The sequence below is a fragment of the Hyperolius riggenbachi genome, chromosome 8, assembly GCF_040937935.1.
Source record: "Hyperolius riggenbachi isolate aHypRig1 chromosome 8, aHypRig1.pri, whole genome shotgun sequence".
NCBI classification, from domain to species: domain Eukaryota; kingdom Metazoa; phylum Chordata; class Amphibia; order Anura; family Hyperoliidae; genus Hyperolius; species Hyperolius riggenbachi.
This window is the reverse complement of record NC_090653.1, coordinates 169355405-169379741: the sequence shown is the minus strand read 5'-3', so window position 1 is coordinate 169379741 and position 24337 is coordinate 169355405. Positions and strand designations below refer to the sequence as shown.

The 24337-nt window shown below is 41.7% G+C and overlaps 1 protein-coding gene across 6 annotated transcripts in view; it reads left to right on the top strand.

The window, feature by feature from the left end:
• Positions 1–20335, top strand: part of STARD8 (StAR related lipid transfer domain containing 8) — a 346992-nt gene extending 326657 nt beyond the window's left edge. For all 6 annotated transcript variants that reach the window (XM_068247659.1, XM_068247661.1, XM_068247660.1 and 3 more), the window contains 3 exons: positions 1443–1660; positions 6569–6745; positions 17471–20335. In XM_068247659.1, the coding sequence (XP_068103760.1) occupies positions 1443–1660; positions 6569–6745; positions 17471–17588 (513 nt within the window). In that variant the 3' untranslated portion in view covers positions 17589–20335. The remainder of the gene's footprint in view (positions 1–1442; positions 1661–6568; positions 6746–17470) is intronic.
• Positions 20336–24337: the final 4002 nt, after the last annotated feature.

Here is a 24337-nt window from a genome sequence, read left to right as displayed (position 1 = left end):
GAACAGTCTGTCAAACCATATGGCAGAAGCTGGAAGGAGGGCGCACATATCTGAGAGCCCAGTTCATGGCTAGTGGGACACAAGCCTGTAGAGTTTAAAGTAAACCAAGCACCATTTTTAGCACACCAACAATGTGGCAGCTAGAAGGGGAAGGTGAAACGTGGCAGCTTATTAGAAACCAGGAAAAAAAAAGATGTACTTGGTTCCCTTTAACCAGCATCTTCTATAGATGAGAATATTCTGCAGCCAGCTGGCAAACTCTTAACTATTGAACACCTGAGTGCGCTCTTTTCTCTGTCTTCATATTATTCCAGCCACCAAGGAGAACAGCACCATCCTCATTTTATGAAACAATATCATATAAGTACCAAACACCTACAAACCATCCAAATTGCTCTTCCTTTTACTTAAAGAGAACCTGTACTGAGTAAAAATATTTAAAATAAACACATGAAGTAACTTAAAATGAACATTACATGGTTACCTTGCCATCAGTTCCTCTCACTATTTTCTTCTGACAATAATCCCTTCCAGTTCTGACAATATTTTGTCAGATCTGAAATATATCAGTTGCTGACAGTAAAATATCAGTTGCTGTCAGTTATAGCTGAGAGGAAAACTGATGTACCAGGTAAATGTCCAGGTTTCCCTATGGCTCAAGTGGGCGATGTTACAGTTTAACTGTGTGCCGACCAGAAAGCTGTTATGGGTAATGGCCATTTTCAAAATGGAGGACGGAAAATTCCCTTGATCACAGTGGACAAACAGGACGCAGGACAGGAGAAAGACACCGAGGAGTAGACTACATGGAAGGTAACCATGACTTGTGTATGCTTATTTTGACTTTTAATTTTCAGTTCAGGTTTTCTTTAAAGGAGTAAAGCCCCCTTACTCTACATTGTTAAAGAGCATAAAGGAGTGATTTGGTCATTCTTTCCACCCTCTTCAAGTGATGCACTACTTTATGTCACTTCCTCTCCATGTGAAAGTGAAACTTAAAAGATCTTTCTGTTTTAAGAAAGCAAAATTGTACTTCAGAGTTTTTGTTTGCTGTCAGGCATATGGTCTCCATGCCAATGGAAGGGCAGTCAGTAAAAATCCGAATAACTTCTAAAGGCATTACTTCAGCACCTTGTTTTGAATCTGCGTTTATATTTGACCTGTTTAACATGGCTTTTTTTAATACTTCAGATACAATTACAAATGTTTGCTGGAAAATGCTTTATTTTGGCTATATTCTTTTATGTATGAAACTCCAGGTAGATCTGGTCAATTTGGCTTCTTTCAACAGGAGCTATTATTGTCACTCCCTGCACGCAATAATTAATAAAATACAGCATATGTTCAGTTATATAACAATATCTATATTAATACTGTAATGAGAATGTTGTAAAGATTTTTCAGAAACAGTCCCTCAGTAACTTTAATCCCATTTTCTTTAGGTTGGTGATGGGAATCCTTTGCGTCTGTGGAAGGTGTCCACAGAAGTAGAAGCTCCACCAAGTTCATTACTTCATCGTGTTTTGCGAGAGCGCCACTTATGGGACGATGACCTTCTGCAGGGAAAAGTGGTGGAAACCTTAGAGCAAAATTCAGATCTGTTTCACTACGTGACAGACAGCATGGCTCCACACCCAAGACGTCAGTCCCTAGTACTGCGGTATGTTGTAACAAGCATCACAGTAGTGGAGCTAAACACGTCTATGCTCAAATATGCAATTAGATGCAGGTTCTTATACCCTGTCATGTGGATATCATACAAAATATTTGTTTTAATTTTGAAAAGAATGTGGAATAAGTGTTTCTTTCTTTTATTGAATTTTTATTTTATTGAAGTACAACTGTGGATACATTTATATGAAGGTTATCATAGTTGACTATCTTCTGAAAATACTACTTGTCTGCTCTTAGGATTGTAATACATTCAGAATCACTCACTCAAATAAGCTTGCTGATTAAGCTGAGTACACACGACACAATCACCCATCGATCGGGCGGGAAGCTGTATCGTGTGTACATGTCCAAAATGCACCCAATCGATAAAGCAATCGATTTTCCATTTATAAGTGTGCAAAATCGATCACTTTATCGATCGGGAGCTGATCTGATATGTCGGACATAATCACCTGAAATTGCATCGTGTGTACCCAGCATTAGAATATGGTGGTCAGAGGAATGTTGGGTTTCCTGTTCTTCAGACTTGTATCATGCCAGTGATTCACACAGTACTGTAGCCACAGTAACATGGTCACATTTGATTGACCTCACCACCGCATGGTTTCAGTGGATATAGCATAAGAGAAGGAAAGGAGTTGTGAAATGACATGTACCCGTAAAACAAGTATTCTGTTCACCATTTTCTACTTTTTACTTAACCAGATTATTGAAATATTGCCTTGTTCAATCTTGGGTTTATTCGGGCTCCAAAGGCAGAGGATGTGCACAGAAGCTAGGAAAGTAGCACTTTGTAAAAGGAAATATGAAATAAGACCCCTTACATTCCTCTTTGTTTTTCCTTCCTTCAACACCAAGAAATAGGACTTTTTTTTAGAATGAGGTTAGCAAATGACAGCTTGTAGTATTTATTTCTTGGCTTGTAGTATTTATTTTTGGCAGATGCATTTTAATGTAACTACCCATGTTGGGAAGTTGTCTTCATACTTCCTGTTTCAATGACACCTATATCTCAGTAAGTTGAAAGTCTAGTTCACTTTCTATGGAGCATATCCTGTATTTCATATTTTGAGATAGACAAGTGCTTTTCAAACCTTGTTCTCAAGCCCTATCAACAATGCATGTTTTGGAAATAGTTACACAGTAGGGAAGTAGGAAAATCGGGCGCATATGAGAAGTGGACAAATCAGGTGCCGCCATTGACTCTAATGTTAAATATTGGCTATTGGGCGCAAAACTGAACGAATTAGGCTCCCGTTAAATAAACTGTTTTGTGCTTATTGTTGTTTATCGCTTTTACAATACTAAAATGGAAAATATCGTTATAAAATTAGTTTTCACAATTATCATTTTTTTTAAATTATTGTTTTAACTTTTCAATATTTTTATATTGTACTTTTTTTTGTAATTAATTTTACATTTGTTTTTAGAATTATAATTAAGTTAATTATCGTTTTGACAATTTTTTAAAAATAATTTTTCCATTCTTTTAGAGATTTTTATTTTGGGGTCCTAGGGTTCGGCACTACCATGGGGGTCTTAGGGTTAGGCACCACCATGGGGGTCTTAGGGTTAGGCACCACCATGGGGGTCTTAGGGTTAGGCACCACCAGGGGGGGGTCTTAGGGTTAGGCACCACCAGGGGAGTCTTAAGGTTAGGCACCACCAGGGGATATTTAGGTTTAGGCACCACCGGAAGGGGGGTCTAAGGGTTAGAGATAGGTAAAAGGTAGGGTTCTGTGTGAAAGTAGGGTTAGGTTTAGTAGTAATAAGACTTTAACTCTATTTTTTTCAATCGCCTAAATCAGTAACACTAAAATACAGTTTAATTGAAGGAAAGATGTTATATTAGACATAAAAAAAAAATCAGCCACTAAAAGACGAAAAGATATGATTAAGATTACAAGTAATGTTTTGTACCGTGCAATTCATACTTTACATGTATTTTTACGGTAACATATTATTGATAGTTTCTGCTAAATGTCAGACGGAAACACGATTAAACATAAGCTATGTGCCTCTGGAATAATAACAACTGGTAAAAATGAATTTTAAACAAAGTGATAGTTTAAAACTAAATGTATTTGTAAACCGATATTTTTATACTTATAATAATAAGTATAAAAATATTGGTTTACAAATACATTTCATTTTAAACTATCACTCCCTGGCCCCGTCCTCCTGTCTCTGTAAGGCTGGGTCCGTGCTGTGCACAGGGGTTTTATTATAGAGAATAAGGAATTCGGCTGTATCCTGCGCCCTTTTTTCATAGCGCCTTTATTTTTGCACACCACAGTAGTTAATTTATATTGTTGAGAAACTAATTACTCACATATTGAGATAGACAAGTGCTTTTCAAACCTTGTTCTCAAGCCCTATCAACAATGCAACTATGCACGCATGAGATTGATTGTGGACAGGTTTAGAAAACACTGCTATAGACTATTCAGTATCTACCTGAAATTGTCTCTGGGTACATAGTGAATGATTTTAATGAGTTTAATCTTACAGAGGAGCCCTGGAAGTCTCTGCGAAAAAAAGGCAAATTTACCCTAGAAAATACATAAACAGGTTCATGGTGTTTCTGTTGGCACAGTGACAAAGTTACTCTTGAATAGGTGACAGGACATAGAATGTAACCGTTTTTGCCATCTTGCTACCTCTTTTATTGGGGTTACTTTCACACTATTGCACTGCGCATCTTAAAAAAAAGGCTTGCAACAGTGATGTAAAGTTGCATCACAGCCTACCGCTGTAGTGCAAACCGTACATTGCAGCATACACTACAGACTTAATGCTTACACCATAAGTGTCACTGCACATTATTTCTTCTGAAATATCGCACTACAGCACACAATTTCCAGTGTGAAAGCCCCTTTGAACTATAATTGCATCGCACTGTGATGTGATTATATTGTCACAACAAAACAGACGTAGTGTGAATGGAGCCATAAAGCGGACCTGAACTCAGAACTTCCTCTCTGCTCTGAAAGATAAGCAACAGCATCATAACCTATAAAGAAAAAAAATCTTTGTTACAGCTCTTACAAATCCTGTAATAAATGTGCAGTGTGTCTACTTCCTGCTTTCATGGAAGCAAACAGCTGACTCATGAAAGCAGCCAGCTGACACAAATGAGGGATCAAATTACAACTTGTGCCTAGTTACAGATGAGGGGGAATTAGACAGGCTAAACTCTCTAAATACATACAGGGTACATTCTAACCATACGATTAAATTATTATAATCGGATGAACATCGGTGCCACCAAGTGCATGCCCGATCGAAGGTGCAACCAATTTCGGGCTGTAATTGGTTGCATTAATCGCTCGGACATGCTGCAAGATGGGCTGACTTTCCCAATCGGCGGCGTCAGGAGAAGCACCAAAAACCTACGGCTATGTTCCCCCTGTGTGTATGTGTGTGTATGTAATGTATATGTGCTATAATGTGCATTTATACATTACCTGTCCTGTGTCGCGGTGTCCTCCGTCTGTCTTCCGCCTCTCTTCAATTAGCCGCATTCACGCTGCTGGCGCATAGCACGCAGACTCATGACGTCACACACTCGCCATGCTGGCAGCATGTATGTGGCTAATTGAAGAGGAGCGAAAGACGGATGGGCACTGCAACACAGGACAGGTAATGTATAAATGCACATTACAGCACATATACATTACATGCATACACACACACACACGCACGCACACACACGCACGCACGCACGCACGCATGCACGCACGCACGCACGCACGCACACACACACACACACACACACAGTGGTGAGGCAGCAGACACGGCAGACTCATCTGATTCCTGAGAGATTTCATGCTGAAATTGAATCGGACTGCGGTGTATGGGCAGCTGACAGATCTCTCTATCAGATTTGATTAAGAGAGATTTGTCTCTTGGTCAAATCTGCCCATTATCGCCAGATGTATAGGAACCTTTAGTCTTGAGGAGATTTTATCAGAAATCTGATTAAGAATCAGTTGAGCTGCTTCTGGCACCAGCACTGTATAGTTAAATGCAGCACAAGAACATTCCACTCTTAAGGCCACATACACACAGCAGACCATAGTATTTGGAAAATGAAAGATCACAGACCAATGTTTACCTCCTTCCATGTAATATGAGAGCTATACATACACTGTCTATTCTGTGGAGCTGAACTCCCCATCAGACAGAAATCTTTGCAAGATGCTGCACACACAGATGCTGTACAGACACAAAAGATCAGTATCTACACAAGATCTGTTCCTGCCAAAGATCCGTTCCTGCAAATTGCATTCACAGTCTATGAGATCTGCAGATCATCATACACACCTTGTTTAACTGACATTCATCTGAAGATCAGACAATCATCTGCAGATCTGAAAATCCATCCTGGTGGATCTGATCTGCAGATGAATGTCTGTTAAACAAGGTGTGTATGATGATCTGCAGATATCATAGACTATGCATGCATTTTGCAGGAATGGATCTTTGGCAGGAACAGATCTTTTGCAGATACTGATCTTTTGAATGTGTACAGCATCTTTGTGTGCAGCATCTTGCAAAGATTTCTGTCTGATGAGGAGTTCAGCTCCATAGAATAGGCTGTGTGGAAGGGGGTAAAATTGGTCTGTGATCTATCATCTTCCAAAGACTATGGTCTGATGTGTGTATGAGCCTTTACGATCAATAAACTAACTGACATCGATCAGAAGTTTATTGATCAGCTGAGTTGGTTAAAACATTACTGTAAGATTTTCACATAGTAATCAAATCTGCTGAAAAAAACTGATCTATGTGTGGCCAAGTAACTGATTGTTTGGGTTTGCATATATATATATTTTTTTTTATTTTGGGGGTTTAACTGGATACCATAATGTTTTCTTACCATCTTATGCAGGAAGTGGCGCACAGATCTTCCCAGAGGTGGTTGTGCCTTGGTTTCCACATCTATGGACCATGCCACTGGACAGCTGGATGAAGGAGTTCAAGCACTAATCATGTGCTCTCAGTACTTAATGGAACCATGTGGAATGGGACGGTCCAGACTAACTTACATCTGCAGAGCAGACCTTAGGTATTATTTATGTGGGGCAAAATATGTTTTCTTTTTGTTACTTGTCTAGATGTCTTTCTGTACTACCATAATATGTGTTTATGATTTTGTAAAGCTAGCAAAGAGGGAAAGAGATGGACAGTATATAAATAACACAAACAACTAACACTATGGCCTCATTTCACAAAGGATCACCGCATGCGGTAAAGCAAAAAAAAACAAAACAAAACAATTTTATCAAACATTTCGTGAAATGTAAATTTCTGTATGGAAAACTACCATTACTGTCTAGCAAGGTAAATTACCGACTTGGGAGGTAAATAAATGTCAGTTCATAAAGAATAACCCACATTACAAAGGTTACAAGGGAATAACCCATGTAACAAGTCAAATGTTCAGTGTTTTACCTCCAGCGTGGAGCAGCATGTAAGATAACAAACAGCCATTTGTAAGCTTATAGAATGGAGGAAACAAAGACCAGAGAAAAGGTAAAATCTAATTAAACTATTCAGGAAAATAAGAACATTAATTCTACCTATTTAAGACTCAGGTTTTTGTGTCCGTGCGTGTGTACTGCTTGCACTGCGCAGGAGCAGGGCCACACATGGGTAGGAGGGTGACTGGTGCAGGTTGCCAGCGGGTGAACATGCAATTCTCAGACAAGCATTCGTGGGGTTACGGGAGCATGCTCGCGCGCAGGGCCCGCGGGACAGTGTGTGCGCACAGGGTCACAGGCAGGGCTGTGGAGTCGGTACAAAAATCGTCCGACTCCAACGCCGACTCCTCGATTTATGAAACCTCCAACTCCAACTCCAGGTACCCAAAATGCCTCCGACTCCTCAGTCTAATACTTACCAGGTCTGTGGATTTTGTCCAAGACTCATCCGACTTCCGACTCCTCAGTTTATGAAATCTCCAACTCTGACTCCAGGTACCCAAAATTGCTCAGACTCCAACTCCGCAGCCCTGGTCACAGAAGCGTGTGTGTGTGTGACACAAGTGCACCACTGCAGCGCCCGTTATCTATCATGCTAAAAAGTCTAGTAAAAACTTATTTCCCTCATTTCACATGTGTTGTATAACACAATTCCACTCAATTATTGTATAGTAATTAAAAATGGTTAATAAGATACAAATGGTTTTGAGCTGATACAAATTTTATCTTAATTTTATACAGCTTGGACTTGCACAGTATTATAGAAAAAAATGCTATCTGTCTCATGGACTGTAAAATCCATCAAATACCAAATTAAATACAGCTTCCTTAACCACTTTGCCGCTCCCGTACCTATGTCCCTTTAAACTTTACTTCCACGCCCGTAGATATAGGTATCCCCGCCGCTATCCGTGCTCCCGCTCGTTCATGTGCGCACTTCCGTGCTCATTTACGTCGCCGCCCGCTCACCCGGAGATCAATGAATGGGAGCACAGTTCACATTCATTGATCTAAGTCCCCATAGCAATGATAGGCGGCTTCTATGAGAAGCTGCACAATCATTCTGAAAAAAAGTTTCCCATCCACAGTACATAGTACGCTTATAGGATGAATTAAAGCGGTATTGTGACCATAAAAATCAAATTTCAACAGCAACTGGTCTGAGTGTATTAAGTGATAAAGATGCTAATTCTGCATTCAAAACTTGCAAAACTTTTTCTGCTGATTTGGAGTCATCATATACTAAAGGAGCACTGACCCTTTAGTAGTCAGTGCCAAACAGCTGAATGCTGGGAGTTCTTTTTATACTTTATAATAAAACCCCTTTGTCGCTGCGTCCCATCCCTGCACTTCCGGTGTGTGTCCGTGTTTTTGCGCTACTGCGCATGTGCAGGGAGGGACGCAGAGACTGAGGAGAGCTGAGGGAGGATGGGCAGGTGGTGTGCGTGCGCAGCGGGAGGCGAGCGCGCATCGGGCTGGGGACGAGCGCGTGGCAGGTGTGCGCGCGGCTTGCTAATGCACGATGGCTGCGCGCATGCGCGGTGACTGTGCGGTGAGGATGAGAGGGAAGAAAGGTTAGGGGAGGGAGGCAGGGTTTCAACACAGACCTAGAGCTCATTTTTAAATTGGCTTAGGTCTACTAGTCTTTAATATATTCCTCCTCTTCCATTTATTTCCTTGCCTAGCTTCTTATCTGAAACACCTCTGCTCACTTGTGTTTACAAGCAAGGCTGAAGTGATTGGAGGAGAAAAGAAAAAAAAGACAGTGCAGTTTCTAGTATACACCTCAGTGGGAGTGTTTGAAGATTGGGAGGAGGGCAGCTAATGAATACACAATGAGCAAGAGAAGGGAGGGGGGAAAAACAAGAGTCAGGGAGGAAATTATGTCAGCATTAGTTTGGCAAAATGACCACTGCCTAGAATAGCATTTTCTGCTTTTCCTTTATAAAACTCACAGGAATCATTACGTGGATAGCACAATACATCTGTTATGTAAGTAGACGTAGTATTTATCTACTTATATATGTGTTTTTTATTTTTAGGTTAGCATGGGTGTGGCTTGTTCTTTAAAAAAAAAAACACTGAGGACATCTTGTGGCCAAATAGTTAAATTACATCAACAACCCCTTTTTTAAATATATTTTATTAAAAGCCTTTTTTTTTTACATTTAAAATGAACCCCCTCCCTCCCACACTCCCCCCAAGGTACCCAAACGTTTTTTGTATAATAAAAAAAATGACAATAAAAAAAATACATAAATAGTTACCTTAGGGACTGAACTTTTTTAATATGTATGTCAAGAGGGTATATTACTGGTATATTTTAATTTATGGGCTTGTAAATAGTGATGGACGCAAAACTGAGAAAATGCACCTTTTTTTGCAAATAAAATATTGGCACCAGACATTGTGATAGGGACATCATTTAAATGGTGTTATAACCGGTACAAACGGGCAAATAAATTACCTGGATTTTAATTACGGTAGCATGCATTATTTAAATACTAAAATTGCCAAAATCAGAAAAATTTATTTTTTTTCCCCATTTTCTAATTTTTTGCCCTTAAAAAACATTAAGAAGAAGATAATTCTTGGCATAATGTACCACCCAAAGAAATTTTCACCTGGTGGTGAAAAAAACAATATATAGTTAATTTAATTGTGATATGTAGTAATAAAGTTATTGGCAAATGAGTGGAAGGAGTGCTGAAAGGTGAAAATTGCTCTGGTGCTCAAGGGGTAAAACCCCCTCAGTTGTGAAGTGGTTAAAATAAGGAAATACCACACGTGGTAAAAAACCTTTGTGAATTGGCATACAGGTGTTTTTTTTGCTAATTTACCAAACTATTACCTCATGTGTGAAAAACTTAGTGAAAATATTTTTTACTGCATGAGGTAAAATTCCTGCACATTAAAGTTTTACCAAACAGGTTTAGTACATTGAAGTCTACCGTATGTACTTGAATATAAGTCGACCTTGTGTATAGGTCTACCCCAATATTTGATTCTCTTAAAGATAACCTGTAACAAAAAAAAGTTCCCCTGGGGGGTACTCACCTCAGGTGGGGGATGCCTCAGCGTCCCAATGAGGGTTCCCCCTCCCCTGTAGCTGCAGGCAGTCCAGCGCTGGCTCCCCCGAAGTGTCCCGGAATCCTCCCTCGACAAGCCTGACAAGCGCTGATTTATTTACCTTTCCTGGCTCCAGCGGGGGCGCTGTTGCGGCTTTCCGCGCGGAGATAGGCGAAAACAGGCAATCTCCGTCGGGAGACTTGCGCCTGCACAGTAGAGCGGCCCGACAGCTATTTCTGCCTATCGCCGAGCCTGCGCTGGAGCCAGGAAGGTAAATATTTACCTCCCCGCTGTTCGGGGAGCTTTATTGCCACCGCCGTGGGACCGAGGAGGACGGGGGAAGCCTCAATAGGATCCGGAGGCTTCCTCCACCCGAGGTGAGTACCCCCAGGGGAGATTTTTTTTTTGTTACAGGTTTTCTTTAGGGTGGCATTTTTTGATGTCTCAAATATAAGTCTACCCAGAAAAGTTGTGGTCAAGTCCAAACCTTCTGTCTGTAGAAGAAATAATATGTAAGGTTAACAGTGGGCATGTATGAGGCAAGATACCAGGAGCAACCCTGCATGATCTCCATGCATCTTCCCCACACTGTGCTGCTGTTAATGTGTTAATAAATAACAATAACAGCAGCACAGTGTTGGAAACATGTTTTCAAATTGTAAACGGGTTAAAGTGGACCTGAACTCAGAACTTTCGCTCTACTCTAAAAGATATGAAACAGCATAATAACCTTTAAAGAAAAACATTTCTTTGTTACAGCTGATACAAACCCTACAATAAATCTGCACTGTTTCTACTTCCTGCTTTCATGGAAGCATACATATTGTTAACATCCTGTACCGTGGCAGTCAGGTGACAAAGGGGAGAGATCAAATTACAACTTGTGATTAGACACATATGAGGGGGAATTAAACAGGCTAAACTCTATAAATAACGATAACATTTCTATAGCGCTTTTCTCCCAAAGGACTCAAATCGCTTAATACATACAGGGTGCATTTCTCTATGCTTTCCTTCTGTCCTGTGCAAGGGTTCAGGTCCACTTTAGTTGCCTCAGTACTGGCTGGGATGGCTAGCTGGTATGGATACCTGCTGCTTGATGCATAACGCCACTCTCCCCGGGGCTGCATAGTGACACTGTCACTGTATCAGCAGCGCTGACACTTCGGGTGGAGCTGCAAAGGCTGGGCATTACACCGTGTTGTGGCTTGGGGGGAGGAGCATGAATAGCCAGTGTCCCATCAAAAAATGCTGCACGCACCAGGGACAGCCAGTGAGAGCAGCCAGCGGAGGGAGCGGCATTATGGCGACCAGGCAGCTAACTAAAGCAGGGGGACACAATCTGGCTGGCTGGCAGCACTAGGGTGGCAGAATGGAGCAAAGGTAGATTAGAGGGCACGCTTGATACTCGGCTACAAGTCAGAAATGTAAATCTGACTCGAGCATAAGTCCCCCCCTCCCGTCCCCCCCTTCACAAAAGTAGATCAGACATAAATTTCTTGACTTATAGTCAAGTATATACAGTATGTGTAAGCCAGAGCTCAGTAACATGGTTTATTGACATTTACGTCTATGTACACCAGCTAGCTGTGGATAGAGAGGTAGGGTAGGAAAAGGTCATTGACAGTCCCCACTCCTCTGTAACAGTTTTCTGGTTTATAAAGTATATGTAGCTGACATGTCCTGTTATATTTTATACTGCCTCAACAATAAGTAATGTTAATGGGTGTGACACAGTCCCTGTAGCTCACTGTATAATGGGGACGGTGGGAGAGGAAACTATCAAAAAAGGAATATTTGGTGAAGTAGTCACTCTGTTTTTTTGTCCAGAATCATTTGGGAAACACTGAATTATGCCCCTATTAATCTGTATTTGGACATATTTGGTTTATTTTATTTAACTTTTGGCACTTAATTGTCAAACTTTATGAAAGCAAGACATTTTCTTCAAGTTGTGTTTTGAAATGTTTCAAATACTTCAGATTTGCAAGTTAAATGTGTTCAACAATAAAAGAGTGAATGCTTGGTGTATGATTCTTTATTTTCCTGTTTTGAGTAAAAATGGGTCCAAAACTGATTTATGTTTAATAGCTATATAAAATAAAACATCGGTAGGATCAATAAGGCCTCGTTCACAGTGGCTGTTGCATTCCCTGTAACAGCAGGAATGCAGCACAATGGATTGGGTGAGTGGTGCCGCACATTATACTCACATTGCGCTGGGTACAGTGAAGCATACAGTCAATGAAAAGTATGCTTCACTTTTACTGTTAACCTGCTGGTGCATTGCAGTACAGTAAGCGGCATTACAAAGTGGCAGTTACACAGCAACACACCGCTGTGTATGTGGCCTTAAAGGAAGGTCCGAGGAGCATAAAAAAAAAAAATACTTACCTGGGGCTTCCTCCAGCCCTTGGCAGCCGTTCTGTGCCCTCGCTGCAGCTCCTGTGGCTCCCGGTCCCCTCCGGTGTAGATGCCAACCTCGCAAGGTCGGCATCTGCTTGCCCTTCACCGTGCAGCTCATGAAGTCGCACTAACATCATCCAGAGTGTACTGCGCAGGTGCAGAAATACTGTGCCTGCGCAGTAGAGTCCGGATTACATCAGCGTGACTAAGTGGGGCGCACGTTTGAGCCCAAGTAGGCCTCCTGAACCGGAGGGGACCCCGGGCCACCAGCGGGGAGCAGAGCTGCGGCGAGGGTACAGGACAGTTGCCAGGGGCTGGTGGCAGCCCCAGGTAAATGGATTTTTGATTTGTATGTACCTTGGACGTGTCATTTAAGCAGATGTCACATTAGATACATCACCGTATCATGTACAGAGAAATGTCAGTAAACCAACGTGTCAAGGCAGCAAAGCAGCTAATGACCATGTGATCTAATGTTGTTTTGCAATTATTTGTTTTAGCTGTAAGGATGTCTCTTGCCAGACTACGATGAATGTCCAGTTGTATTAATATTAATTCTAATTAATTTGTACTGCATTATTTTTAATATTCAGAATGGTACAGGACATTTCTCTATGTTAAAGCAAGAGTGCTAATCTAACATTAAACGTTACACTCCTGAGAACGGCAGATTCTGGCTCTATAGTTTGAACTGTGTCCTTTTGGTATCTGGTGGAGCTTAGCACATTTCTGCAGGAGGCTGCCATCCTGACGACAGTTACCACCTGTGTACAGTCTGTCGGCAGGCGGATAAGGCTGCTTTTGACCAATACGCCGAGCGGATTGGTCAAAACCAGCCTTATCAGCCTGCCGACAGACTGTACACACGGGGAAACTGTCAGCAGAACGGCCGCCCCGCGGGCGGGTCTGTCGACCCATCCTTTGAAGAGATCAGGCGTGTGTACGTAGTTTTAAAGTGAACCAGAGACGAAGCACCCTTGTGTATTTTACCATAGAAATCAGTGGGAACATTAGAGAAAACATTTACCATGCTCTCTGTTCCATCCTCACTGCTAAAAGTGTCTGTTATCTAGCTGAGATAAGTATCCCGGACTGAGCATTGAGTCTGGCTTTGCTATAATGACTCAGCTATAATGATTCCTGAGCAAAGCCAGCAGGGGGCAGGCTTGGACTTGAAGACAGCAAAGAACACAGTCTCAGCTATAATTATTCTGTAGCAAAGCCAGACCGACTGCTTAGTCGGGATTCTTATCTTAGAGGTGATAACAGGCAAATTAAACAGAGCACAATGTAACAAAGAGCAGATTAGGTGTTTACTGTCATGTTCCCACTGATTTATAAGGTAAAATACATGAGGTTGCTTCATCTCTGGTTCTCTTTAAGCATTATCTACTATCTATCCCCTTTAAATCTGCAGCCTGTTGCAGATGTTCCTGTAACATGTGACCCTTCTTTATGTGCTCTAAGTAAGTGCAGACCATTGCATTGTCCACATTAATCTCTGCCCCATTACACATGCCCAAGTTAAGTCCTCGCTTGAATTAACCCTTTATCAAAATCCGCCAGGGGGCAGCAAAGCCGGTTTTTTTAATTTTTTAATTTTTTTCATGTAGCGAGACAAGGTCTCGCTACATGATAGCCGCTGCTCAGCGGCATCCCCCCAGTCCTCAGTTCAAAGAACGGGATCTCCTGGAGGGCTGATTGACCAGGCAGCGCACGGGGTCTGGGGGGGGGGTTGGCTGCGGCGCGATGGATAGCGGCGGATCGGCGGGTAGCGGCGGCGATTGGATTGCACACGCAGCTAGCAAAGTGCTAGCTGCGTGTAGCAAAAAAAAAATATGCAGATCGGCCCAGCGGGGCCTGAGCGGGGCCTTCTGGCGGCATAGCCCGAGCTCAGCTCGGGCTTACCGCCAGGAAGGTTAAAATACAGGTCTTGAATGCGTTTCTCTGAAAAGACCTCTATCGATTAAATAATTTTTTTTTTAAATGCTGTATATAAGGGTTCAAACCCACTAGCAGCCTTTTCTAAGCGCTAGTGATTTGAAAAAGCTCTTGCTAAGGCAAAGCTATGGGGGACTTTTATAAAATCATATCGCTCAAGTGGGATCACACCCATAGCATTACATTAGCAAGAACTTTTCACATCGCAAAGCGCTCAGATTACACATTACCACAAGTACTAGGAGCAGTTTCTTTCCTTGCACAGCTCCGTCTCTCTACTGTAAAATCATCCCAAAGCCTCCTGATACAAAAAGTGTTGGGCTCTGCAGGGCTGGGCCATGTTCCTGCACAGGGGGGTTGCTATCAACTCCTCAGTGTATAGGCTAGTAATCAACTAGATTTTCCGATTGATTGTTCCATAGAAGTGAACGGAAAATCGATCGAAAATCAGACTGGACATGTTGAAAATAATCGATCTTGCAATAAATATGCCAGAAAATATTATCGTGTGTACCTAGCATACCATCACAAGCAGTCAGTCAGGAGTGGTGAATACATATCTCCTAATTATATTGCGTTATATTAAAGCAATATTACAGCACATCTAGCTATTTGTTACCTCCTTTGATGAGTTTTCCACCTCAGACTCTCCTGCACACTGTGAGGAGAACACAGTGAAGTATTTGTGAGCTGTGTAAGGAGTGAAGGTTTATTTTAAAGTAGACAGAGACAACTGTGGGGATACAGAAAGTGCCCCTAGCACTAGTGGTAATGTGAACCCTCACAGTGGCGTAGCTAAGGAACTATGGGCCCTGATGCAAGTTTTACAATAGGGCCCCCCAAGCACTCTATACATAACAATTGATATGGTGCACCAAAACCTTCCAATGGCAACTACAGTGTCAGAGGTGCAAGCAGGGGATGGGGAACAGCTACTATTCAAAGTATCTATAGAAGTGATTATTATGAGCACAGGACCAATAGAGAGCTAATACTGTGGTTGAGGGTGGGCCCTTCAGTACCCTGATGCGGTTACTAACTCTGCACCTCCTATTGCTACACCCCTGAACCCTCATACAGAGTATTTTTTTTAAAAACTTTATCAATAGTTGTCCTTTAAGTTTTCAGATTTTCTTTTGCCCGGCATCCAGGTTTGCTATTTATTTATTGCAACGGTTAACATGATTGACTCCCTGTGATGTATCTCCATTGCATATGCCTCTATTACATACCCCCAATCTATGTAATAATTTTAGTGCCACAACTAAAATGCAGTGGTCTCTTCGATTATGGTACCCCCATTATGCCACTTGCTTTCATTATAGTGCCACTGTTATGGGGGTCTCTGCATGATAGTACATGCATGATTAACTTTCCTTCTATTTTAGTGCCTTAAATTGGTAAGTTATTATGATTATTCTCACTTTATAGTCATCACCCTTTATTTTGCTTTCTTGCTTTATAATGCTCCCTTCCATTATAGTGCTGCCATTATAGTGCTAACTCATTAAAGTGTACCCATTATGGTGCTCCCCCTATCATAGTGCCACACTTATGGTGCCCTCTCTATATTCCTTTATGATTATAGTGCCTTTATTGTGCATCACTCATTATGATTTCATTTTATTGTGTTCCACCCACTATGGGTGCGGTTTTAAATTGTTCCCTATTATAATGCCTTTTCCCAATATAGGGAAAATTTGCTTGCAAAATCGTGGCCATTTTCTTGCGAAAACATTAGCTTTCGTGTAAAAACGTTACGCGCGTTATAGCACGTAAAACGCTAGCGCGACCGTGAAAAGAGTTATCATGGCTTTGTGAATCAAGCCCATAGTGTTTCACCCATCAAAGGGATCCCATTCCCTGTAGCATCCCTACCATTGCACCCTCTTCCCCCACATTGGTATGTTCTAGTTATCTATATGCCACTATACAAAATTACGCAATTATAATGTAGCTAAATGATAGAGAATATGGCAGAGGCAGCTGAGACAGGTAAAGTTTTCCCCGAGGTGAAGCTCGGGTACACAAAATCAGATACTTACCTAAAGAGAGGGAAGCCTCGGCATCCTATTGAGGCTTCCCTCTCTATTCTAATGCCCCCTGTTACTGAGCGCAGCCCGCCGGAAGATTAGCGAATAGGCATTGTTGCTAATCAGATCCAGGCCGTGCAGCTCCTCTTCCTTACTCATGGCCACGCAATAGCTGACTGTGCTCATCTGCACATGCACAGTAAGCCAGAGCCGCGGGCTCTGTGCTACTGCACATGAGCGGGTGGGCCTGTGCGCCTACAGCACGGCCATTCATATCAAAATGGACTGTGTAGCCCTGATTAGGAGGGGGGCCGTGTTCTGCAATGGAGGGCTGCCAACAAGAGAGGGAAGCCTCAATAGGATCCTGAGGCTTCCCTCTCTTCCGGGCAAGAACTTGTTTTGAACCCAAACTGAAGCTCAGGTTCACTTTAAAAGAGAAGTCACAGAGCCACAGGGAAGTGACTAACTCTCACCACATGGTTCCTTATGCTGATATTACCAGTACTGGACAGTCTAGAGGACAGCCTTCCACTGAGATATGAGACTTGATAACCAGACTGTATGGTCTAAATATGGACAGTTGGTAACCTGACAGAGTCTTTTGCATGTGAAAGCAATGTGCTTGTAATGTAGAACAAAATGACTGATTTGTGATTTATTAATTTTATTCATTTATTTATATTTATGGCTGATATTTTAAAGTACTGTATATTACATTATGAGCTCCCCTCCTCTAGGGGAAATTTAGTGACATGACTATGTACTTTGTAAAGCGCTGCAGAAAGTCTCAGGGCTGTATAAATAAATAATAACAATATAAAATAGTCTCATCTTTTAATCCACCATTTTTGTTTGTTACAGAGGGCGTTCTCCTGACTGGTACAACAAGGTGTTTGGACATCTCTGTGCAATGGAGGTAGTGCGTATCCGGAACTCTTTCCCTCCTCTAAGTCCATGTGGACCTGAAACTAAGCTCTAAGGAATGGACAATAACCTGTCAAGAAAGTGATGTATCTGAATATTCTTGAAAGAATTGTTTGTGACGTGACCAGAAATGCCCCTTTTCCTGGACAGTTTGCCCAATAATGTGTAGTCTTTGATGCAATTGCTGTCCATGAGAAATAGTATCTGTACAGCTCTCTGAGGAAACTAGGAGTGCAAAGTATGGAAGTAGATACACTACAAGAACCTATCTTCCATTTAAAGATGGCAGAATAGATCTTTTTTCTGCCAACCTAAAGAAGAAGTATTGTGCAAGACACAAGTAAACTAGTACTCTTGCGCTGCTATTCAAGAAGATAGTAACACAGATCAGTATTATGTGTTTTGTGTGCATGTATGGTTTGACATGGTAATGCCTGTAAGTCTGTTTTTGCATGTTTGAAATGAAATGTTACAATGTAACAAAGTATCTGGTGTAAAAGTTTTGTGCTTTAGGTCTTTTGGTGAGACCATTGTGTGCCAAGTATGATGTAAATCTATCTTGAAGTATTTATAAGTCCTGTTTGAGCATAAAACTGGACTATTCTCAGCACATAACATGAATCTGACTGTCCCGTTAAATTAGGACAGAAGATTTGCAAAACATTATAAAACATAACTAAGTGCCAATACTGGAGAAAATCACAATGGTTATTAGTTTGTGACTATTAAGTCATCCATCCTGGTCAGTCATTGTCCATGCACAATGCCTGTACAACTTTCCACAGAGCTTGAGGAGAAACAATGTGTGCCTAGTTGGATTAGTTGTTTTACAACTGCCTCCATATTTAAGTCCTTAGAAGTTAGCTTTTCGGCAGCTTGCAGGAGGACATGAATTTATGTAGTGTAGGAGACTCAGCTGAAACCGCTCAGCTGTTACGGTGGTATTGTTCTTGGCGTACCGACAGCTGCCCCTCATCTTGTGTATGGGGGGCAGAGCTAGAACTCATCTTTTTTTATTGGGTGTTTGCTGGCCTAGCATTGCCATCAAATCAGCAATTCCTCATGTATAATATATTTTTTATAAATTTATAAGGAACTTGTCCTGCTAATTGATTTAATTTTTCTCTGACTGTTTGAACAACGGTTTAAGGTATTAACTGGGAGTAGTGACCCTCCAAGAAGATAACCTTCCTAAAAGATGACTGTACCCGCAGCTGGACAGACAATGTCTGATCCAAGTAGGTAGGTCCCATATAACCATAAGACTAGTTGTTCCAGGTTCCTTTTACTCAGTGCTTTACCACAAGCCTTACTTCTTGTTAGTGTAAGACGTAGTTACAGACAATTATAAACAGGATACCATTTAATTCAGCAATGTATTCAATCAAAGTCCATAAGGTGCACAGCTAGATAATGTATGTGACTCTGTCTGTTAAACCTCGTGCATGTGCTCGCTTATTTTCACCCAAAGGAAATGTTAGTGATCATTTCAGGAAAGATTGATTTAAAAACACACTGCTCAGCAGATAGCCTATTATTTTTATTATTTTTGAAATGACCCTGCTGGAGTAATTTCAGTAGAATAGCAATGGCAATTGGGCTAATTGGATCACTAGCATAGACAAAGGACACCTATGCTCATGCTAGAATTTTACCTGAAGTGAGCGATCATCTTGGGTGATGACCATCTAGGTGTGCACATACCCATAGTTCATATGCATACCGGGGCTGAGTCTGAGAAGGCGGTACAGCCCTGTTGCCAGTCCCACCATGCCAACCAGGTTTCAGGATGAGAGACCAAATAATGACCTAATTAGGGCTGCTTCTCTTTGCAGTGCAGTGAGTATTCTGGACATATACCTGACCAGGCTTTGTCTACTTGTAGTGTGGTGGAGAAAAGTGAGGTTAGGTAGCTAGTTTGGCTTTCTGGAGCTTTCTAGTTGGTCAGTAATGCAGACCTTTCGGTGCGGTTTACATTTCTCACATGCTACACACAATGGCAGGTTCAAAAGGCAGCTGCATCTCTGTAATTACCCTTCACTTAACAGTCTCAAATTAGAGACAAATCTTTAATGAAGTTACATTGCTTTATTGATTTTTTTTACCCTTTTCTATCTTTCTCCATGGCAGCAATAGGCCCAATGCTAAAAGGAAAACCATCAGGTTCTCTCAATGTTTTCAGGGCTTTCTGTAGTTGTGTGAAAAGCTAGGAAATTCACCCCCTCCTACTGATGACAGTACCTGCAGAGGAAGACACTTGATAAGCATTTTCTTTGTCACAAGGTCAGCACTGTAATACCATAAATCTATGTATAGGTAGCTGGACAAAAATCTACTTTTGTGAAATTAGCAAATCTCATTCCAATGTTATTTCCTTGTTCTGTGGGCATGACAAGAGACTCTGTGTAGTGATCCTGCACTCACTGAATCTTATCTGGGGACCATTTAGTGCTGAAATAGGGATAATCAGTCATTTCATATTCCAAGACACTGGGTGGTCTGAATTAATTTGTGTCATAATGTGCTTCTGTGCCAATGCAGTTTGTTCACAATGTTCAATTTTTCCGACCTTTCTGTGTGACCCCTCCCCCCTCCCCCTTTGTAGAACAATATGTCAAAGTGATTGTTATATAAATAATGTACAGATGAAATTATAATATATTCTTTTTTTACTGTTCTATCACCAGATTATTCTGTTAGATTTAACAGTTTCTTATCAGTATTTCTATTTAAGGGAAGTTTTGTAACATACAATTATTTGCTTTTATTGAAAGGAAATATAATAAATCTTCAAAATACGTTTACGTTGGTTATTTTTCTTCCTGTTTAATAAAGAACTGACTTTGTACTGCTGAGCACGGGTGGTTAATGAGATGCAAATAATCGCGAGTTGATGGAGGATTATGCACCTTTTGTACGTAAATGTATGCAGTTTGAAAATGGACCAATTGAATCATGTCCAGTGCAAGTCAGTTGGTCCATTTTCAAGCTGCATACACTAGTATTTTAAAAATTGTCATAATTCTGCATCAACTTGGAATTATTGCATCTTGACGACCATCCCTAACTTTTTTTTTTACGTGACATTAGTCTTTGCTTTAAGAGTCTAATGCTAGGTACACATGTTGCGTTTTTGCAGTCAAAAAATGCATTTGATTGATAATTTCCGTCATGCCCGATATTACTTTTGTTCGTTTTACCGCTCGATTTCTTATAGAAGTGAATGGAAATTGATAAGAAAAGATAAGTGAATTGAGCGGGAAATCAAGCAGAAAAATGAAACAAAAATCGATCGAACGGGAAATCAACCGAAAAAACGTTTGTGCCTAGCATTACGCTAGCTGTGGATGTTTGGTTCCAGTTGAATGGTATTTTAGATTTTAAGGAAAACATTTCCAGTTTTCCCAGTCAGCATTTTATAAAGCTCTCCCCTCAGTTTACACTATTTTAAGTTCAGCGTTGTACAGTTCTGGCAATTGGTAAACTTGCAGGGTACAGGAAACTATTTGAGTGCTACAGAAACATTACATTAGTGAATAGCGGTGGAAAGTGATTTTAGTGCATGGAAAGTTTCCGGCAGGGAACACACTTCTCTTTCAGTTTTCTGCGCGCGTTTTTCTGCGTACATTTTCTGCACACCAAGGGCTTAATTCACTAAAGCGTGCAAAGTGTTAGTGAAAAGCCACTTTGCACGTGTTAACATGCTTTGCACTTGCTAACATGCACATAAGAGTTTGCGTGCGTAAAGTTTTGCGCGCAAATGCTTCGCGTGCAAAGTATCGTGAACTGCACTAACTTCACGTGATAATGACAGTTAGCACGTGAAGTCAGCGCAGATCACGCGGGCGCAATGTAGAACATTGATTATTACTGTATATACTTTATTATGCGGCGCGTGTAAGACTTTGCGCGCACCGCTTTACAGTATCGCACATGTTAATGTAACCACCATTCATAATTACATTAACATACTCTATTTTACTGTGTGGGCGAAGCTCCATTGATTTTAAGGCTTTGCACGTGCAAACTAAGGCTCTAAATAGTTTGCATGTGCAAGCTAGGGTGCTAAGTAGTTTGCACATGCAAACTAGGGTGCTAAGTAGTTTGCACGTGCTAACTAGGGTGCTAAGTAGTTTGCACGTGCTAACTAGGGTGCTAAGTAGTTTGCACGTGCTAACTAGGGTGCTAAGTAGTTTGCACGTGCAAACTACTTAGCACCCTAGTTTGCACGTGCAAAGCTTTTAGGCATGATAACTGAGTTTTCACGCTTTTGTGAATCAAGCACCAAGTGTGTTTCTATGCAGAACAACGCACACGTTTTTTCACAGCAGCTAATGCAATTGATACAAAAAACTGACAAAATGTGCAGAATCATCATGCAGAATATCAGGTTTTTTTCTGCTTGGGAAAAACACATTGGGCCTGATTCACAAAGCGGTGATAACTCAGTTATCATGCCTAAAAGACTTTAGACGTGATAACCTTTGCACTAGCAGAGCTATCACCGCTTTGTGCTGCTGATCGCGCAAAGCTTCCGCGCAAAGTCCCATAGGGCTTAATGGGCGCTGCACGTGCACCACGCTGTGCTTCGTGCACGATTGCGCGCGCAAAACTTTGCGCGCGGGAGCTTCGCACGAGTTACTTGTGATCACGCCTAAACTAAGTTTAGGCGTGATAAAGGGCTTTTCACAGGCGTGCAAAGTGTTTGCACCGCTTTGTGAATCAGGCCCATTGTGTGAACTAGCTCATTGATTAACATGAGTTCTCAGTTTTTCTGTGCAGAAAACGCATACGAAAACTGTCAAGTGTGTTTCCTGCCTCCAAGATTTTATGATGCACTTATGTCCCCATGAGCGATGGTCTTAGACTCTCTGCTGCCTGAGGCAAACTTGGGAGGATGCGCGCCCTCCCCCCCCCCTTCCTGATTTGGAATGATCGCACAGCATCCGACAATTTACTTTGATTCATTTAAATCAAAAATGAAACACTGCTGCTCTCCTACCTCCCCCCTCCTCACTCACTGTCAGACTCCTCACACAGCGCAACAAGCTGCTATTCCCCAATGATGACCTCTTCACCTCGCTCACAGTACAAAAATGCTGCCCCTGTAATCTCTGCACCTGATGCAAGTGTTTCACCTTGCTTCACGACAGAACCGGCCCTGGTCCCCACCTCAACACCCACACACTTGCAAAAAAGAAATAGCACACCTTGCATTGCAGAAATAAAGATGCTCAAGTTTTTTTGTTTTTTTTTTGAAAACTTGCCAAACTTTCAGATGTCCTGGGCTCTGGTTTTCAAAATACCTTTGAATTGTCACACTGGCTCACTGGGAATAAATAATTCAAGGGATAAATAGATAATATTGGCTACGCTTACCTTCTCTCACATGCATAGAACATTGTCTTGGCATTTTTTTTTTTTTTAGAACTCACAATGATTGGATAAATACTCTGTGTTGTTAATCTGGCACATTGGAAACCTTGCATGGCTTGTAGCTAGCTATTTGGAGTAAGTACCAGTTGCCTATAAAATAGCAACACTTCTCACAGGTCACTGGCGAACTGAGGGGGCTATTCCGGGTGTCTGGAACCTCCCCCCTGCACTGTGTATTCAGCCAGGGAAGCCCGCATAATATAAACAGCCTCATTCTCCCTCCCTTTTAACTTCTGGTGCCTCCCTCCAGCTAATAGAATGAGAGAGGCAGCCCAGCTTCCCTCACAAGAAGATGCAGCCTGCAGTGAGAGAATATTGATTATGGAGTCCTGGACTCTCCACAGCACAGAAGTGTCAGACATGATGAAATTAGAGTGCAGGCAAGCTGGTAAATATGCACAGCATGATGCAGAGCTTGCCTGGACTCAGGGTCTGTGGGCAAACATCTGTCTGGTCTCTCCCCATTGTTATAATGACTGCATGTGTGGGTAAGGTGTTTAACAAGCTGAAAAGTTTTTGACAGTCCCTTGACTCCAGGAGGGCTTCTTTCTGACTTGTGTGAGAGACTGACAGGGACAGGAGTTCGATTACAGGCAAGTAGCCTGTGTGATGTGGGACTGCAATACAGATAAGTTCTCTGCTCCATCTCAGGCTATTCTCAATTTCTCCACTCCTCTTTCTGGGCTAGTGCACGCCAAAATGACAATAGCAATCGCTAGCAATTTGTGAGTGTGATTTTGTGAAGTGATTTTCAGAGCGATTTTTGAATGAATTGCTCAAAAACATGCTACATGCAGTATACCTGCGATTTTGAAAAAATCACAACGCTGCTGTGGGAACACCCACATAGGGTAACATTAGCCAAGCGCTTTTCAAATCACTGTTGATTTGAAAAATGCTCAGAAGCACTCTTGGTGTGCACCAGCCTCCTTCATTCACCTTTGTTTCCCTCTTCCCCTAGAGCTGGCTGTGTGTTCTTGTCATACAGGAAAGCTAAATAAAAGTGCAATCCTGGTGAGGCAAAATATTATTATTTAGTATTTATATAGCGCCGCCATCTTCCGCAGATGCATATAACCCTGCATCATATGGGTATCGCTTGCGCTATGTGACACTATGTAGCATATTCCACTGAATTGTCCAAACTAAGTCTATCTCCTGTTCCTCTCTTGGGGAGTTGTTCCAGCGCTGTACCCCGTTCACATTTGCTGCTACCAGAAGCCCTCAGAAACACTCGTGTCCTTGAGTACTTTCAAAGATAGGCAGCTCCGTAATACGCCAGCGCACTTTTGTGCATGGGCAGTATGGAGCCACCTGTATTCGGAAGCACTCGGGGACATACGTGCTTCTGGACCTTTCAGGAACCCC